At 37.4% G+C, this 21,509-nt stretch overlaps 1 protein-coding gene across 1 annotated transcript in view; it reads right to left on the reverse strand.

Annotated features, from left to right (window-relative positions):
• Positions 1–2,029: 2,029 nt before the first annotated feature.
• LOC136884329 (ataxin-3) overlaps positions 2,030–21,509 on the reverse strand; it is a 141,845-nt gene continuing 122,365 nt past the window's right edge. The window contains exons 5-6 of the mRNA XM_067156431.2: positions 10,076–10,591; positions 2,030–3,078 (exon numbers count right to left, since the gene is read on the reverse strand). Of these exons, the coding sequence (XP_067012532.2) occupies positions 2,951–3,078; positions 10,076–10,591 (644 nt within the window). The 3' untranslated portion in view covers positions 2,030–2,950. The remainder of the gene's footprint in view (positions 3,079–10,075; positions 10,592–21,509) is intronic.

Consider the following 21,509-nt stretch of genomic DNA (forward strand, 5'->3'; position numbering starts at 1 on the left):
ATGTAAACACTTGCCGCGTCACAAAGTATTCTAAGACCCATTAATACATGCAATCACCTCGATTCACAGTTTAAACCTTTCCAATGCCATAGAAAAACTATTTCCGAAATGTATCCAACAAGGTGCATTTACAATGTTCAAATAATGCACTTGGATAAATCACTGACGAACATAACCTCACACAACAAAAGAAAAAATCACACAATTCAAAGACGAGGATAAATTATGCTGGTTCCCTTGTGCAAATGCATTATTTTTTGGATATCTGTACTGTTTGCATTTTTATATGCTTTGTACTGGGATGGAAAGTGCCCGACACCCTTAAAACGTAGCTTATCGAATTTTTCTATGACGAGGGGATAAAGTTTCTCGCTTCCATGTGCATTAGTGCATTGCAATTGCAACGCACTACAATGACCCCCATCCCCGACCCTTGTACGATTCTCCGGCTGGCACTTTCTCCTTTAAAACCATAAGACCGTTTGGGCTCGCATTAAAATAAAGCAATGCAGTTTTATCGGCAATGACAGTATTGTTCGGTGCCTACGAATTTATTATATGAGCCACGCTTTTTCGTCAACTGTCGGCATCGCCAGTGTTCGCGCATTCTGTTTTCCCGCACACTGCCTGTTGCGTGATATTACGGCGTTCCTGAAAAGGCTGAATACAAAAGAATTCTGATTTCATTCAAATTGGCAATCATGAAGCGCCCTGTAGACCCACCGAAGTGAGTAAGTGCGGAAAGCTACCGTACCCCTCCACGTTCTGGAACACGCGTTCTATTATGGCGCGGATAAATTTCGAGTTGAAATTACTCTAACATACTATTGTTTTAAAATGTAAAAGCAGTTTCGAAATAAAAGTCTGAATTTCGGTAATGGGGCCGACAATTTAAATAACATGCAAAACGGTATCTCATGTTTCCGGGAACGAGAGCTTCTTCGAATTACGTGGGATTTTGAAGTAACCGATTTTGAATTATCGAGGTTCTACTGTATGTTGTTGAACATGGTCCTGTTCAATATGCATTTTGCCTGCAATTATGTGAGTGACTTTACCAAGCAGCTTCCCATTTTCTTGTTTTCATTTTAGTATTGTGTGTTGATAATAAACCCCACATTTTTTGGATCCATTTTTTTATTCATGGGGATTATGGGTTCCTGCCTTTCTGTCCTTTCCCCTTTTTGTCTACGTGCGGGTCCAGCTCCGAACTGTCTTAGTTCGTTCCAGTCCATCCACGGTAATTTATGAAGAAAGATAAGTGAGGTAGGTATTTGTGATTATGTCATGTATCTTTATGTGTTACCGTAGTGGGTGGGGGTGTGTGATTGCTTAGGTAGTTTTCTTCTTAAAAGATTTCAAAGAAGTCAGAAACCTACTGAACATCTTTGGTAAATTATTCCAATCCCTAAATCATCTTCCTATAAACAAATATTTGCCCTAATCTGTCCCCTTGAATTCCAACTTTATCTTCATTTAAAAAATCTTCATTCAAGCTTATTCATTTACTAATATCATTCCATTCCAATATCTTTCTCTACTGACAGCTTGAAACATAACGCTCAGTCCAGCAGCTCGTTCTCGTTACTCCCGAATCTTCCCAGCCCAAAGTTTGCAATATTTTCATAACACTACTCTTTTGTACAAAACCATCCAGAACAAATATTGCTACTTACTTCTGAATCTTTTCCAATTTTCGAATCAAGTTATGCATACACTGAGACCATACTCTAACTGGGGTCTCGCCAGTGACTTTACTATACACACTAAATATACGTATAATTCCTTTGGTTAATAAATCATATCATTTATCAATGGAAATGCAAAAATAATCAGTTTTTTTAACCTCAACAATCTTGGGACGATGATGATAATAATAATTTCTTCAAACAACTATGAGACTACCACAGATACTTCTTATCCAATTGGTAGGAGAAATTCCAAAGGTGTGAAAGTTTGAAGGTTAGTTACTCTTAAGAGAAACCTTTTTTCCTTTAAAATATACAAGTCCTTTAGCAGGATGCAAAAGTATCTTAAAGAAAACACAATTTATTATCTACAAATACTGCAGTAAACATTAAACAAGAGGTGTAAGAAAATAAAATGTACATTTAAAACGAGACAAAATGGCTACATTAATCTATCACAGCTAATGACATGTTAAATTTAATTTTGAAACAAGAAAAATCTCAGTACATTAAACATGAGAGAGAGAAACTACATAAAGACCAGAACACCCTTCTTCCTTCACTACATTTCTTGACACACAAATACACTTAAAAAGGTTAACAAACTTGCCTTGCCTACAGTTGTGCACATATTTTTAAGGTTAATTTCAATTATTTTCACAATTTTATTGTCAAAGAAGAAGTCTCTCTCATCAGAGTTCAAATACAGATTTTTCAATGACAGGCAAAGGAAGTTTTTATAGTCAATTATAAAACAACTAACAAAATCAGTTGTCAGTTGAAATATATTAACAAAGCTTTTCTAACAAATGCATTGGCAAGATTTAACACATTGTTTATATATGACAGTTCAATATAACATTTTTCCACATGGAATACAAAAGAAGTCTATAGAAATAGTATAATATTTAAACAACCAACAATCCGTCATTCTGAACTGCAGAAAAATCTACAATGCATTGTCGTAACATACAAAAGCTAATATTATGCTGATGTAGGCTAATGACTAAAATATATTAATGTATAAAATTCGGTTTATCAATACCTTGAATAATAACAAATAAACCGGTTACCATTAATAAATCCTAGGAAACAAAAATGTACAATTTTCACAGGGATAGTGGAGCCACAAAAAAACACAAGGCAATGAGATAACTGGTCATTCCTGGAGTGTTAGTTCAATACATCGTAAAGCCTCTTGTTTAGAAAACATTAGAATAGGCATCACTGACTAGAAGTCAAACAAAACAATTAGTTTGTTATTAGGTGTTGACACTTTTTGATGTGCTGGGCAATAAGTCACTACTGTGCCTACTGCTGGTTCCAGCTAGGTATGCCAAACGTCGTCTTCTCACTTCCTCAGTGTCCACGAAACTGTTTGAATCACAACCTGAAACAAGTTGTAACTATATTAAAAATTATATTATTATATAAAATAGTTCAAATTAAGAACTCTAAACATGGCTGGGCAAGATTCAGCAAACAGTATTATGCATAACGGTATAAGGTAGAATTGACACACAACACTGTATAACAAAGAGTGTCTGATTTACCCACAAAAATTGCACAGTATAAAATTAGTGAATGGGGAACTGTGTTTTTTCCCCAAGAAAATCATGCTAATTCTATAGATCATATTGATATCTCTAGTAAAATGATCTTTAAGACAGGCCTTAAAGGCAAAGGGCGGATGTGAAACCAAACAAAAAATATCAAATTTTCCTTTGGAAAAATATGTCTTTCAAGAGACTCAAATAGAAAATTATCAATTTATTTATCTAGCAAATCGTTTCTAAGAGACATCTGTACAGGATTTGGAGTCTACAAGTGTAGGATTCAGTGCACTAAAAGGTGGAAACTGATTCAGGGCCCATCAAACTACCACAAATGAAATGGTCAGTTCTCTCGAGTATGATGAGATGAGGCCTCTTTGATTAAAGAGCCTTCTATATGTCTCTCAGCTGGGCAAAGTGGCTCAGACGGTTGAGGTGCTGGCCTTCTAACCCCAACTTGGCAGGTTCGATCCTAGCTGAATGTAATGAATGGTAACAGCAAGAGAACAACAGTGGAATTTTGTAAAAGAAGTAATATAAAAATAAGGACCAAAATGTAGATATAAAGGGAAATGAAAAGGATAATTTGGTGGTAGATAGGGGTTTGTAAGAAAAGATGATAAGGGAAATCAATATGTTTTATGCAATAAAAATATGGAAGTGGCAAACCTACTGGTCAGACTGAAAAGAAACAAGAAAAGCATACAAATGGGAAAGAAAAATGAAATTCCACAGCCTGTTTCCAGTCATTCGACTGGGTGAGTTAGATCACATGTTCATACAAGATTTGTACTAGTTTCGACACTCATTGCGCGTCATCACCAGCCAAGGAATCAATTGAGCAAATCATAACTAATCAAAAAACAATATAAAACACATGTATAAACATGTGATCTAACACACGTCAAACTTTCATTGTACTGAAAAGGCGGATCCTTAACATTTTCAGTTTACTGTAATCCCAGTTCAATATGGAACATAATGAAGTTTCTAACTTTTAATGGGTCAGGAATGTAATGAATGAAGCCTCCATCTAGCAGTGAGGATAAGAATTGCGCTGGCTGCCGATGCCTTTGGCACTCCTCTGGGGCAATGATTAATGACTGACAGATGACAGGGAAACTGGAGAACATGGAGAAAAAACTGTCCTGCCTCTGCTTTGCCCAGCACAAATCTCACATGGAGTGACCAGGATTTCAACCATGAAGCCAGCGTTGACAGCCGGGCACGCTGCCACCTGAGCCACAGAGGCAAAATGGAAAAGAGATAAGTAAAATTGAAAAATGAATTTCAATTTTACATTAATGTTATGTTTTTTAAAATCTAGTGATTTAACATCACACTAACATATAAAAGCTTTGGTGACAAGGATGGGAAAGGGCTAGGAATGGGAAGTAATGGCCATGACATTAATTAAGGTACATTATTTAAAAATGGGAACAACAGAAAACCATCTTCAGGGTTGCCGGCGGTGGGATTAGAACCTACTATCTCCCCAGTGCAAGCCCGCAGCTATGTGACTCAAACCACATAGTCAACTTACTCAGTATTGAATTATTACACAGATAATGGAAGAAATAATAAAGAACTTACAAAGGACTTACAATAACAAATAGAAACTTGATTCGAACATGTAATGTTCGTCAGAGAGTGGAGCATAATCCCTTGCTAATGCAACAACAACCTATTCCCTTGTTGCTGACAAAATCATGAGAATTATATGCTTCAGATTTGTATGGTCCACTACCCAAAAGAAAGTTAAGGAATTGTTCCATATTGGTAATTATTGACATAATGTCTAAAGTACAATTCGTTTTACATCGCACCAACACAGATAGGAATGGGCTAGAAATAGAAGAAAGCAAACGCAGCCTTAAATAAGGTACAGCCTCAGCACTTATCTGGTGTGAAAATGGAAAACCAAGGAAAACCATCTTTAGGGCTAACGACAAAGATGTTCAAACCCTCTATCTCCCGAATGCAAGGGGAAAGCTATATGAGCCAAACTGTGCAGCCACTTGCTTGTAATGTCTAAATTTGTATTACTACAACCTGTATGTGGAGCTAATTCTAGATTAATAATTAGAAACTTAGAGAACTATGTCATACCAAACATGAGAAAACCCAAGAACATGCTGACAGATCATGAAGCCCGGTTCACACCTGCAGAATTCCGAATAACCATGCAAAGTCTGTGTAACCAACATCAATTTAATTCCATAAGACAACATGAAGCCAACCAAACTCAAAGAGTCATGTAGGAAATTGCAAAATTTTGCCACACATTATACAAACTGCCACTGGATGTAAACTAATGTAATCCCTATCATATCAGAGGACATAAGTCAACAGGAAATATACCGAGTGTCATCCATTTCAACTCTTACCCCTGTCATTCAGAGTCACCCTATGTTAGAAGAAAGTATTGAACGGGCTGCTGTACTTGTGAAAAGGTAGGCTTATTTGTTATTATTCGAGGTATTGATAAACCGAATTTTATACATTAATATATTTTAGTCATTAGCCTACATCAGCATAATATTAGCTTTTGTATGTTACGACAATGCATGAGACGAATAGGGCACAAGTGATTTTGTAAGCTGATGCATGCTGAAGACTTTGTGCTTGTGAAGAAACCAGCGAGTTCTGATTCATCGCCAAATATTACTCTATAAATTTCCTCACTTTTACACCTGACAATATAAAATTATGAAACGACTGGATAACAATGCTTACAAAATACAAAGCATGGACAAAGCAAATACATCTATTTTCAATGCTTCTAATCTAAAACAGTATTACCAAATGGGCATGAATGGAAATTAAATTAACATATTACAAGACTGTCAGAGGGAAGACGAAGAGGAAATGACGTCACCAGAAGATGAGCGGTGGAAGGAAGACTGCACAGCATGCTGTCAAGAATATGCAAATATAAAAAAAACAACTGATGACAGTTATCAATGAGGTGGAGACAGAGCAACAATACTAAAGCAGTGTGAAGAGTTAACGAATGAATAATGTTAAAATGATGGATCAATGAATGGACTCGAGATTATATGTGAGAGAACACGTTATGAACCAGTAGTTGATTAATGAAATTTATCCACTCTGTTAAAAAATTTAAACCAGGCAAGAAGGGAATGTGACAGTATATGGAGATTTTCCAAGTTATGGGACCAAACATGGCAGAATGTTATTTGACAGAATGTGGTATTTAAAGGAAAGAGATTAACAGTGTGGTTAAACAGAGTAAAATCGACCATGAGCTCTGTGGTTGATGTGTTCCGGCAGAGTTTAGGTAAAATGAAGGTATAATTTCATTAAAGAACATATATTTCTACAAAATATTGTGATTAAAAATTTTGAAACATATCAGGTTTTCAACATTTTTGACATAAGGATGATCATCAACACTTTTGGGATGGTAAAAGGCTTGTGTGGAATATCTGAATGAACTAAGATGACATACACTTTGGAACAGCATTTAAGAGTCAAGACTTTTGGCAAATTGGAATTACAGCAGTAATTAAGAAATGTGTGTGACGGACACTGAAATTGAAATAAGAAGGTGAACCTGGAGCAATACACACTAATAACCATACGCAGGTCTCGCAAAATCACATTAAATTGTTTAAAATTGTTGCCAGAATTCCAACAGTTCATGTTTAAGGATCGGACTGCAGCATCCATTGTCTACCTCTTAGTGAGTCTACTTTTCACAAAAGTAATTTAATATAATGGAATCCACCTTTTCAATACATACAAAGCTGTTACAAATAAATTATATTACAACATTTTTATTATTATAAAGGTACCAGTTTTGACATGTTTTCAATGTCATCATCAGCCTTATGTAAAACCAAGCAAGAGAATAAATTCACATATAGCAACAATACACACATACTAGCCCTTTCAGTCATGAATTTTTTCTAGTCGGCCAAAAATTCTAAAATTTGGTACACTTGCTAAATGAAACCTTGTGATTAATTATATCTTAGCTTGGAACACCTACGTCGAACAGTTTTCGAGATTTTTAATGTGCATTTTAATATACATTGTGACTCAAAGGTTGCAGAGTACAAGACACAGTTAATATTATTTATACCGTTTTTCAATCTATCCAAGTAAACAGTATGTAAATTGGTCATAAAATAAGTTCCAAAACAATATACCAAAGATTATAAATAAGAATATACCAAAATAACATTACTAAAAATCTACCACAAAAGAAAACGGCCAAGAAGTAACGCAAAAGTTTGGTTTTGACAATTCAGCGCCTAGAATTGCCTTGTAGTTTACTGGGGACACTAGTCAATAGCACCGAAACAGTGCCTGAAGAATGAAAAACTTTCTTCCTCTACAGATTTATGGAGTATGATAACTCTGGAAGCACTTGCGTTCCCTCTTCATGCAAAGGTGAACTTGACATTTTAGGCTTAAGAAATGCGTTCTGTTGTTGCGTTCTGAAGCCTTGCATCTTGATGCAAATTTTTTGTCATGAAACCCTGGCATGTGGTTAATTTGATCCAAACGTACTTCGTTTATTGGATGCTGCTCAGTCTGCTTGTGTCTCTTCACTTCTGGTACATCATGTTCTGCATTGGCACTTGGACGGCCCCTCTTTTTAGGCCGCACTTTTTGAGAGAGGATCAAGGATTCACCGATGTGTTGCCTGAAGTGAACCAGATTCAGAACGTTCTTTCCTGGTACACCTAGTACTTTGCCATTCCTTTTTTATTCGAACCAGCTGTTGGTACAAGCCAATCTTTGAGGCACAATGTACATTAGAATGTACATCCCACTTTATAAAAATCTCAGAGTGAAATAAACTAATTATCTGCAGTTTATTTCATATTTCCTAGCATATTATTCTATTTTCTTTAGAATATAATGTTGTATGAACCTCAATGCTCACATATTATAGCAGAAATTTGCCTTCAGATAACACACTGTTTGCTGACGTCATAAACAGTAACTACGCAGTGGAGCAATTCCTGGTATTTTGCCGGTAAAACCACCAGATGTCAGGCCAAGTTACTCAGAAGTGACACAGAAGATGTACATCTCAACGTACATTGTGACTCAACGGTCGCACTGCATCAAATATTTCCTAAACGGATACCGTAATATCGATGTGCATTATAATGTACATAGTGACCGAACGGGCTAGGTAAAATCTGTATAATGACACATTTAAAATAGTTCATATAAAATATCTAAGGATTCCTATGCGTTGGAAGCGTAATAGTCTTGTATTGTTTAGGTACACGAGTTGAGGCAATTTCTGTAAAGTTGTGCTTTGGTATGATAAACTTTATGAACATGTTAAAATCTTGATAAGAATCTTATTCATAGAGAAATACGGCACTGAGGAATAATCTGAGCACTGTTGGTGGCATGGTCTTCTTATCTTACAGTTTTTCAACCCCACCTCACACAAGCAACACAACAGGACCTCCTCCTAACGTCTAAAGGACTTCAACACACCCACCAGCCACACACTACATCCAGAATCCAGTGAACTGCTCTTCAACCTTACACTGAATAACCTCAAAAAAGCTCCACAACAAAACAACATACAACAAGTTTATACGGTCATGTATTAATCCGTTATCTAACAAATCTTGATTAAACTCTCTAACAGCATTCTTGCCATTCCACTATAAGGCACCTAAATATTGATGCTCATTCTTGTAAGAAGTGATGCTGATCTATAGAATATTTAGACCTCCCCAAAAAAACATATAAGCTGGGCATGTTTCAATGTCCTACAAATATAAAAAGAATATTTAAATGCTATCACTTCAATAGACTACAATGCCATCCCAGTATCAGCATTTTCTCCATTTGACAGGATATGATTAAGACATCCCTTTGAAACTTCAAGACAAGCAACCAGTTCAGTTCCAAAATGTGCCATAAGTTTGTATATATTATGTAAATTATGTAAAAATAGTTTTTAAGAATAGTTCTACCACATGTTAATCTCCAATAAGTTGTAAAAATGTACAGATGATTTAATCCCAATTGCATCAAGCCGTTCTCATTACCGACATTATGAAAGTTAACAGTCAATATATTTCCATTAAATGTGAACAAGAGTAGAGGTCACATTAGAACTTTAAAACATGGACGGCTTGATCACTCCTTTGCACTGTTATATAAATAATACTGACTATGATTAATCCTAAAATACCATCCACTCAGAGCTCTGACTTGGAGATAGAATTAATGGCTGATGATGCCTGCAATGCCAGGCGAAACATGTACCATACTCAAATCTTAATGTAATGACATTGTTATAGTCATAAAGACTCAATCAGTATTGAACAGGTGGTTTCAATAAATTAAGGTTTAACATTTAATAATTGAATTTCAATACGGTCAAAATGAAAATTATCACTTGTAATCCCAGCTACTTGCTGTGTGACGTACAGGTTCCATATGTTCCAGAAGGCTCCACATGGGCCTTCGTCATCTGGATGGAGGGGGAGGCTATTTAAAGGTGAGGCACAACAATTTTAATGACTGGAGAGATTGATTACCTTGAACTGAGTAGGGCATTTCAATCGCCTTGACAAAGAATACTGGAATGTATTTGAAACATTGGCAAATCGTATGTAAAGTGCATAGTTCAACCCCGAAGAAGAAGGGAAGCTTCACAAGTAAAATAACAAATGAAGGTGAAAATTTTGCCCCTCCAATCTTTCACAGAACATGAACTCTAATTAGTTCCTATTTTGACAGGTTGTACAATACAGCGTATAGTAATGTTAATGCAAGAAATTAATGTCCAAATATCAAATAACAAATCTAAAAAAGAAAACTTACATTCAAGGCTCATCTTCATAGCTTTCTCTAACTCAAGGCGGTCATCAGATTCTATCTGAGCCTCATCCTGAAGACTGAGTCTCAATGCTTTTTCTAGCTGAGCTTCTTCATCTTCAGGACTGATTGTGCGAGTACTTGAACAACTAGTCTGTGAATTATTTGCAGTAATGCTTAACCTCAACGCTTTCTGAATTTCAGTATCCACTCTTTCATCTTCATGAACACGAGAGGCTGGATGTGCATCAGCCTCAAGGCTCATTCGTAAAGCCTTCTGCAGTTCCTCATCTTCATCTACAACATTGTTCATTATAGTTAATGGCAACTCTTCAGTTACTTGTGTTAAACTCAGTCTTAATGCTTTCTGAAGGTCCTTATCTTCCTCTGTGGTATTACTTAACTTCTGTCCAGCAGACGTTATCAGACGTGGCTTCACCGTTTGCACAGCTGGGACTAGTCGTAGTAAGGAGTCAGCATCACATTCAGGTAATGCTCCAAATACCACGAATATTGAGTAACCTGGAAAGATAAGAACATGGAATTATGTACGAAAGGGTATAATAGCAAAAAACAAACAAATTTAGCTAAACTGTAAGAAATTATATTCCTCACGTGTGAGACTGAATTATATATATATATTTCTTTGCAAGTTGTTTGATGTCACACCGAGACAGAGGGGTCCTATGGCTGTGATGGGATGGGAAAGGGCTAGGAATGGGAAGGAAACGGCCATGGCCTTAATTAAGGTACAGCCCCAGCATTTGCCTGGTGTGAAGATGGGAAACCACGGGAAAACCAGCTTCAGAGTTGCCGACAGTGGGGTTTGAACCCTCTATCTCCTGAATACTGGATCCTGGCTGCACTTAAGCGACTACAGCTTACGACTTCAGTTGGATTGAATTATATGCAGGAAGGAAAAATTTAACACATCTTGGAGTAATTCAATACCTTGTAGGTACTACAATTGCTGCTATACTTACAAGTACAAAATGATAGCACACCTACTGTAAGTGCAGAAATTTATGCATAATGACATGGCTAATCTTATCTGCCGGACTTCTCAATATGTTTGAAAAAAATATATTTCAGTACTACTATTAACAGTTACAAGGAAAATATTGAACAAACATCTCTCCAACGTAATCTCCATTCATTTGTAACTTCAGTTTTCTATCATTCATTTCTGCTTTCTGATCAAGTAAGCAAGCATCCAGTTTTATGTGGATGTTGATCTTGTGATCAAAAGCCACATTAAAGAGTACTATCCATCACAAAAATCTCATGTAAAGTCCAGAATTTGAACTAATGATTAGATTACTGAACAACCATACCCAATATTCAAATCAAATTAAACTCCAGGTATTTTACATCCTTGTCCAGAACAGTACATAAATATTTCTCAATAAAACAACATGTACTATATTTAAGTGAATATATAGTTTTTACAACCAGACTGTACTTGAAATAAGTCCAGATCCCAAGAACATGGGTTCAAACTTCCCTGAGGTAGTTGGAAATTTCAAGGGCAGGAAACAAATCCATTAGGCGCTCCATGTATAGCAATGTTGGCATGTACAAGCTTTTTGGTGACATATTCGATGCTTATCAAACAGAATTAGTTTAAATAACTCAGCCATTGGGCAAACAAAAGTGTAATGTTTCCCTGCCATCTGGTAAGGTAAATTTATAAATTATAAACAGGGGAGTTTTCCACCTATTCAATACTTAGTTGTATTTACAATGTTATTTACATTACATGGGACTAGTTTCAACCCTACTCGGGGTCATCATCAGCCATATTAAATATACACAATATTTTGGCAAAATCCTAAAACATGTTTCTAAGCAATAAGAATCTTGTGAATATATAATTTACAATATGAAGTGTGGTTGAATTAGGCAAGGTGATATGGCGCTCAGAATGTCGCAAATGGAAGTGAAATATTACGTGTGATATAGGTCAAATTTCACAGTTTTGACTTGTTGAGTATTTGAGTATAGAATTAGCTATCTACCTGAGTATGATGATAATGACTAGTTGTGTTCAACTGATTATAATATGCATTTTAACATAAAGCCGTTTGAACTTTCTTGGCAGTTGGAAGAGGAGCGCCAGTATTTAATGGGGAACCCCCATCGTAATGGCATCACAGTGAGACTTTAAATGGTCCAGTGGAAGGGGAACCGCTCTCATTTGGCTCTCGGTCATTTTGATGTGCTCGTGAAACTTTTGTCAGTCGCATGTTATTCAATGTCAGTTGATGTGTTTTTGAACTCAGCCGCATGCTAGAAGCGAGCTCTTTGTGTTATTAATTCTGTTAATTCAGCCGCACACTGTATGTGCGTAGTGCAAGCTGTTTAATTCGTTCAGCGGCTATAAGTATTTTAAAAGATAGTTACCTCTACCTTGACTTTCTTATTCGTGATGACGCCAAGGTGTAGGCTGGCATCATATTTAAATATTGCTAAACATTAAACGGTGAGTGAACTCACGCGTTTTTATGAATTCTGTTATTAGCAATGAACATTCGGGTCGCAGATCGCAACATTACGTATGTGTTCCATGATTGAAAGTACCACTAAGAAGGGGAGATTCTGCCTGGGCTTTGATCCCTTAAATTAATGGTGTACAGATCAAACTAACATTTGTGCGCAGGCTGTAGCCAATGGCAGCCAAGCATTAAGGGTAGAATCCTGTGCACGAGCACAACTAAGCGGTGAAGCAGACTTGTTCTAATTCAACTAAATTGCAGGAGTTTCCAGGATCAAAAGGACAGCAATGGCAGTACCTGCAGTTGACAGGATGACTGTTCAAACCCTGGAGATCGCCGTCATGATGGGCTAAGGCCGTTATGACAATAGTGGTCATGTGAACGATGCTGATGACAGGTATTGACGAAAGCTAAGTTTCCTATGTCCATTTTAGCATGCTGAACGTAGAAATAATACACTAGTCAGATTATTTTTTCAAGTAGAATGTCTTCAGTTAAATGTCAGCCAGAGCGGCTCTTGCTTTGTTTTGTTTTATTAACATACATGTGTTCAGGGCTAATGCATGCTCTAGCCCATGACAAATGCATATAATTTAGGTAGATGGAATTGAAGGGACAAGATAGGATAGATGTAGGTGTGTTTTTCATTTGTGATAATTTGAGTATGTTTTTATTATCTTTCTTTTGTTGTGGGTTCATTTTGATTTGATAGAGATATCTGGATACAGTCCTTATACATTAAATAGACTGTACGCCCTCTGCATCATTTTGGGTCAAAGTAATTATTAACATCAGTAGAGCAGGAAGTATTTTCTATGCATGAAACATGAACTTTAAAATACAATAACGAGATGTGCAGTAGAGCGGTATTTGATGTTGAACAAGATAGGATCATTAAATATGCAGGGAAGGCAAGTTCTGAAATGTGCTGGGTCAAATCAAGGAGATGTTAGATGAGAGGCCAGTGTTGCCCGTGAATTAGAGAGGTGAAGGGACGAACCAAGGAGATGTTAGATGAGAGGCCAGTGCTGCCCATGAATGGCTAATGGAGCCACATGTATTTGAGAAAGGCATGAAGCCGTAATTATTCACTGGGAGCAAATTGATGTGTGTAAAATAGCCAGCATGAAAACAGTGGCTGTGCGCTGTTATTTGAAAGAGAGGTTTAGTGTCTCGTGTTAGAGACGGAATATCGGCTTAGACCTGACTCAGCGCAGGTAGCTAGAGACAACTGACAGGCTGTGAGCCCTTCAAGTGAAAGTATTTACGAGGCGAGACTGCTAACTTCCATGAATCTCACATTCCTTTTTCGCCAGTCAGTTAGAAGTTTTTGCGTCATAGCTATCGTCCTACCCACGTGTAGAGAGAGAGAGAGAGAGAGAGAGAGAGAGAGAGAGAGAGAGAGAGAGAGAGAGAGAGAGAGAGACTGCTGTGTTGTGCCTTGTTTAAGATGCAACTCCACAACACCTATATTTATCGGAAGTAAATCCCGATAACTATATCATGAAGTATACATATTTATGTGCTTTTATGCTGCAGGCTCTCTCTCTCTCTCTCTCACTCTCTCGTGTGTATATTGTCTACGTAATTCATTGTCCGGTGTTTATATGTTTGTGTCATGATTTTTATCCTGCGCTGATTAATGTGATTTAGCTCAATGGCTAATTGTTGGGATGACTGTTTCTGTACCGGTCCATTTGCGTATGCAGTGAATTTTGGTGGGATGATAAGGGATGGCCCGGAACTAGTTGTTTTATTTCTCTTTGTGTCCAATTTTTCTTGGAATGTATACAGTATATGTAAAGTTAGATCACACACGAGTGTATTATTTTATTACTGAGGCAGCAAATAGACAGTTCAACTATCGAGCCTACGAGCAGGGACTTAGGAGGTTTAGCCAAGTCGACACTCCATCCAAATTAAGGGTTATGAACTTCATATTGTTGGTCCGTATTGAACTGAGATAACATATAAATAATGCACAGTAGAGTTTTCCACCTATTCAATACTAAGTTGTATTTACAATTCTCCGCTTAAGCTGATACAGTGTATAGTCAACTCTTCTTCTAGAGAGTATCAACTACACATTTTGTTACTCAGACATTGTACATACTTGTATATTTTTATATGTGTGTCAGTTTACATTGTGTTCAGTCTTATTGCCATAGCACTCGGTCCACAACCGTTATGTATCACCAGGGCCTACTGAATTCCACGAGTCTATACATTTTAACAACACAGAGCACCTTATTTGTACTTTTGTTCCAGACTTCTTAGCATGTATAATGTACTTGTATTAATTATTACTCACCTACATCACACGTAATATTTCATTTTCATTTGCAACATTTCAACCACACTTCATATTGTAAAATGATATATTCATAAGATTCTTACTGCTAGAAAATATGTTTTAGGATTTCGCCAAATATTGTGTATATTTTAATATGGCTGATGATGACCCCGAGTAGGGTTGAAACTAGTCCCATGTAATGTAAATACTGTAAATACAACTTACGAGGTGGTGGTGATTATTGTTTTAAGAGGAAGTACAACTAGGCAACCATCCTCCAACTCACGAGGGAACACATACGTGTGTTACACTCGGATTCGGTTGAAATTTGGTAAGTATATTTGTGGGAGGCAGTAGAATGTTAAGGTGAAAACTGCATGTGCCCAGCGCAAGTTTAAACACCAAAATTGAACAAAGAAATAGTCGTACAGTAAGAAGTCCTGCGGGAGTATCGTGGTGTGGCGGAGAGGTATGGAGGAGCGAAGCAGCGGACGTGAATCAACCGGGCTGCATCGAGCTGCGCCAGCAGCCAGGCAGCGTATAGTTAGCGCGTTCCCCGTAACTTCCCGATCAGACATGCAGAACGTAAATATGAAAACAGCACATGAAACAATTGTACAAAGGACGATGTTTGAACAACGATGCCAATAAGGTTTGAAAAATTACGAGTAACAAGAACTCGGGCGTGAATTTTTCAAACCTTATTGGCATCGTTGTTCAAACATCGTCCTTTGTATACTGGTTTCATGTGCTGTTTTCATAGTTACGTTTTGCACATCTGATCGGGAAGTTACGGGGAACGCGCTAACTATACGCTGCCTGGCTGCTGGCGCAGCTCTTTACAGCCTGGTTGGTTCACGTCCGCTGCTTCGCTCCTCCCTACCTCTCCGCCACACCCTGATACTCCCGTGGCACTTCTAATTTTACGACTATTTATTTGTTCAATTTTGGTGTTTAAACTTGCGCTGGGCACATGCAGTTTTCACCTTAGCATTCTACTGCCTCCCACGAATATTCCTACCAAATTTCAACTGAATCCGAGTGTAACACATGTATGTGTTCCCTCGTTAGTATTGAATAGGTGGAAAACTCTACTGTGCATTATTTATATGACACCATTCAAATGTAACGAAATCCAAGTTTCCCACGTATGAAGTTTTGTTAATATTTCCGGGTCGTTACCCGATTACTTTTGTATCAACTTTATCTCGTAAGATGTATGTGTCACATATTTTTATGACTGATTTGGGGTCGACTTAATTAATTATTCAATTTATTTTATTGTCTGTGGCTGTTAGGTCATCAGCCTGGAGGCTGGTTGGATCCTCAAATAGCACCACCAAACGCTATGCAGTTATAGGGAAACTGCAAAAACCAATGGCAGAGCCCAAAAGAGGCGTACTAGGCAAGATGAGGAGTGAGGTAGTTTGCCATTGCTTTCCTCACTGGACTAGAAGGTGCTACTGCAGCATGACTGATCCTATGAGCAACACCTTTCATAACCCTCAGACGCACTGGTTGTGCTCTGAATGTCATTACTCAGCACCACCCACACACCAGCAGCTTCCATGGATGAGACTGGGACTTCGGTGGAAGCTACACTTTGCTCTAACCTGTGACGAGAGACTGATACAAAAAAACTGCATCCATCAAGAAATGTCAACAGGCGGTTTATTTTATTAGTGTGAATTAAATCTATGTTTTTAGCCAAATAAACCCATCATAGCCCTTAATCTGCGTTCTTATAAAATTAATATAGTCATATTTCCTGTCCATATACTCTTTATTATATTTTGAGATTCTTATTTTGTCGCCTACCTTTTCCAAACGTAACCACGTGCTCTTACCCTGAGTTTAGCTCTATTTATGACAGGATACGGTGCAATAAGGTTAGATTGATGCAAGTCTAATGGTCTAGTATAACTTGGAAACAATTATCTAAACCCATGGGTAAACAGTGAAAATACTGGGCTCGATTGGTAGGTGTTGTTATTATTTGCGTTATGTATGGACTTTATTTGGTATAAATCATGGTCGTATTATTTGTGTGTTGTATGATCTGTCTTGTGTAACAAAACATGCGAGGTTATATCACAATATCTCTGCAGTATGTATATTAATAAGAGTTTATTTAATGTAAGAACACGTAACTTTAAGTATATAATTTATTATTACCTGTAAATATGATGTGTAAATCCAATGTAATGTTGTGCAACACAGGGTAATAGTCCAGAACAATGCATCTTGTCACTTGAGCTGTATAGAATGTTCTATTCATTTGTAAATAGGCTATTGGAGACTCGAGAAAATACAAGAAAACATGCTGTGTAACACTTTTCCAGAAGACTGGCCGGCAAGGTATATAAAGAGAGAGTCTTGGGAGTTGGAGTTGTTAGTGAGACTTATTAGTGAAAGTCTTTAGCAGAGTGTGTGAACTCATGTTGTGATTTAGTTGTGTTGGTAATTAGTTGACATGCTAATGTGGCAGTCTTCTTTGTATCAGTATTCTGTTCAAGATAACAGTTCATTAGTGTGTGTGTGTGTGTGTGTGTGTGTGTGTGTGTGTGTGTGTGTGTGTGTGTAGCGGGTATATAATCTCTATATAGGCTATATAAAATAAGAGTTTTGTCTGTACATTGCTCAGAATTTAAAAAGGATGGTATTTCTGTATCAGTCGTACCCACAGTAACAAGGAAATGCACTTTTTACTTTTCCGTAATTACAGTCTGTCTGTATGTATGTACATGCATCACGAGAAAATGCCTGAAGGGAATTAAATTAAAATTGGTATAGAAAGTCGGATAATAATTCGCTACAATCTAGGCTATAAATATATTTATTCACTCTGACTAAAATGGTAGTTCAAGGCAAGACCTAAAATTTAATTATCAAACATTTATGTTATTAGTGGTCATATCTTAATGAAAATCAGTATACAAAGTCGGGGAATAAGTCGCAATAATCTAGGCCATAAATAATTTTACTCACGCTGAGTGAAATGGTAGTTTAGGGGAAGGCCTAAAATGTAATTCTCAAATATTTTTTATTAATGGTCGTACCCTAATGATAATCGGTAGGGGGAAGTTGAGGAATAACTAGCTACAATCTAGCCTATAAATAATTGTATTCACGCTGAGAAAAATGATAGTTTAGGGGAAGGCCTACAATGGAATTCTCAAATATTTATGTTATTAGTGGTCCTATCTTAATGAAAATCAGTACGCAAAGTCGGGGAATAAGTCGCTATAATCTAGACCATAAATAATTTTATTCACGCTGAATGAAATGGTAGTTTAGGGGTAGCCCTAAAATTTAATTCCCAAGTGTAAGAGAGGGCCACGAGCCCTAACTTCGCCACTGCTAAAGTCAATAAATAAATAAATAAATAAATAAATAAATAAATAAATAAATAAATAAATAAATAAATAAATAAATAAATAAATAAATAAATAAATAACTTACTTTTAGTTATGTAGTATTATATTTCTGATCATTTATGTCTTATACATTGTTACCATACAGGCTATGATCAGAGATATTCATGAATTTGAAAATGGGTAAACAGGATTTAATGAAAATCGGTATGTAAAGTCAGAGAATAAGGAACTACAGTCTACTTCATAAATAATTTCATAAGATGCCCTAATATCACAGAGTCAAAAGAAAACTAAATGTGAAGGCCTACAATATAGAAAGCTCATAAAATTGATCAACAACAACATTACATTGACCACAGTTTGTTGTGATGTGCTTTGTCTTCCGTTGCCACTCATCTCCGATAGATAGGATTACTGCTGCGTACTGAGTATTTTTTAAAAATTTGCCTTACGTCGCACCGACACAATTAGGTCTTATGGCGACGATGGGATAGGAAAGGGCTATGAGTGTGAAGGAAGCGGCCTTGAACTTAATTAAAGGTACATCCCCAGCATTTGTCTGGTGTGAAAATGGGAAACTACGGCATACCATCTTCAGGGCTGCCGACAGTGGGGTTTGAATCCAGTATCGCCCAGATGCAAGCTCACAGCTCAGCGCCCCTAACCACACGGCCAACTCGCCCAGTCATACGAGTGTAACAATCTGCCTAAATATTGACGGGAAGTAGCTGGGGAGTTAGGTAACTTTTTTCTTTAGCATGCTATTCCTCTTGTTTCATAAATTTCCCAATACTACTGGTACGTCACAAACTGGTTCATCATAGCATTCGAGCTATTCAATCCCTACTCTGAGGCACTGATTGGAATGAGAAGTGTGCATATTTAACGGCATAATGGCAGAGAAGTGTTCATGGCTGTCTGCGACCTGCTCATTCCAGTTCTGGAAATTTGGACTGTTAGATCGGCACCGTAGTACTGTATATCACAAATATTATTATCATATTTATAGATCCACCTGTTCAATACAATACAATACAATTCACTATTTCATGTGGTTAAAATTTATACATAATACATAAAAGTCATAGGTACATGTTTCACCCCCTCTTTTTTTATATTTTTTTATACAGGCATCATCAGCCTATATCAATCTTAAAAATTAATGGATATGGGATCTTTCTAATCTTATGAACTATAGAGTAAAATGTTGAACAATGATCTCATGAAATGTTATACTAAACATCTAAAATAGGGATATTGCACAGAAAGCATGTTAAAAATACTATGAATTTACGGTTTTTGAATATTATAATGGTTAGTCATGAATATTTGAGCGTTTAAAACCAAAATGGATCCTCTTCAAATACATCATTAGGACTGTGACGGCCTTGAGTGTAAAAGCACAATCATCCAAGGGGGATGTTTGCTCAATTCCCATAGCATTAGTTCAAGATAGTAAAATCTAGTGATGGGACATTCGATTCATTTGATTCCGTTCACGTTACTGAATCGATACAGTGATCCGATTCACGGCTCATTGGTCACCGCTCCTACTGCATCTGTGTAGTATGTGCTGGTAAGACAGCAGCAACAGCATTCAGTGCTTGCAGCTGCCATCTGGTCTTCATACTATGAACTCCTTTCTTAGAAAAAATGCTAGTTACTCTAATACATCGAAGGTTTCCGGCGACGCAGGGTGGAAAAGGTTAGGATTAGAAAGGTAGCAGCCATGGCCTGAATTAAGGTACAGTCCCAGCATTTCCTGGTGTGAAAATGGGGAAACTACGGAAAACCATCTTAACAGCTGCTGACGGTGGGATTCGAACCCACCATCCCCCGAATGCAAGCGCATAGCCACGCGATATTAACCGCACGACAACTCGCTCAGTCATTTTTAAAAATATGTATTTTTCTATCAGCTGAGGATTTTTTTAAATCGTCATATTTTGTATAGGCTACCCGAGATGTACAGTAGCCCGCTGGTTTTCTGATTCAACATACTGTTATTGCGTCTGTCCACATATGATTGAAGTCTTGTGCAACGATGTGATATATGAACTGAGAAAATACTGAGCCGTTCTTCCCAATATAAAGCAGATACTTTTGAGTGGTCACGAGCATGACTCATAGTCATAGGGCAGGCTAGAGTCGAGTTTAATTGTCAAATGTCAACTAAGTTATAATACTAAGATTCATTAAACTAATAAATAGTTTAACCTAATAGCCTACCTACTTACTAGCTACTTCAGAATTATGTTGTGAATACCTTTTTAACACTGCAAATAAATCCATCTATTATTTAAACCTCCCTGTAAGAAGAGGACAGTGAATGCAAATGGGTAATATTTTCAAATGAGCTGAGCTCGAGAGTCCGTTATAGCATACGATTCTTTCAGTGTAGCATGGCTCACTGTATGTCTCGCTGCAGTGAGCCGATAAGGAGCCGTGCGTATCTTGTGTCTCACTGAGCTGGCTTGTTCACGATTCTTTCCGTGTGCCACGGCTTACTGTATGTCTTGCTGCAGCGGAAGCTCGGCTCTCCGCGTGTCCAGTGAGCCGGTAAGGAGCCGTGTGTATCATGTGTCTCACTGAGCCGCGCTCGTTCACGATTCTTTCGATGTGCCATGATTCACTGTCTCGCTGCAGCGGAAGCTCGGCTCCCCGTCAACGTCCAGTGAGTGCGCCACTGCACTGTCCGCTGGGAGTAAGCTGATTCGTGTGCCGTGAGCTCGCCGTTCCTGTGAATCGATTCACTCGGACACTTGAATGAATCGATACACTGCTTCGAATCATGCATTCAGTAGCCAACACTAGTAAAATCAATGTCAGTTATTTAAAATAGAAGTATGAACGTATCAAATGTATTAAAATATGTACGGTTGATTTATCAGAAAGTCGTAGAAAAGAAAATGGGACTTCTTGTTGAGACGTTGCTAATGATAAAATGTTGTGTCAAAGCTAGTTGATGTCAGTGTTTAGTTATGTTAGTACGGTAATCAACTGGATCCAAAAGACGGTCAAGTGGGTGTTATTAACCCCGTTGAAACATTTGTTCGAAGAAATGATCGAGTTTTACCTGAAACAAAATGTTAAAGTGAGTTAGCTAAATATTACTGTGCACGAGACTTCCTGTAGGTACGTCAAAAACACCTAAAGCGGTACTTACTCGTATGGTGCGTGTTAAGTAGGTCATGCTGTTCCAGCAACGCTAGCTTGACTGACCTTTCTACTTCTAGTATTGCACTGGTGTGGCTGAGGCGGTGAAGGACACGGAG

The sequence above is a fragment of the Anabrus simplex genome, chromosome 1 (assembly GCF_040414725.1).
Source record: "Anabrus simplex isolate iqAnaSimp1 chromosome 1, ASM4041472v1, whole genome shotgun sequence".
Taxonomy (NCBI): Eukaryota; Metazoa; Arthropoda; class Insecta; order Orthoptera; family Tettigoniidae; genus Anabrus; species Anabrus simplex.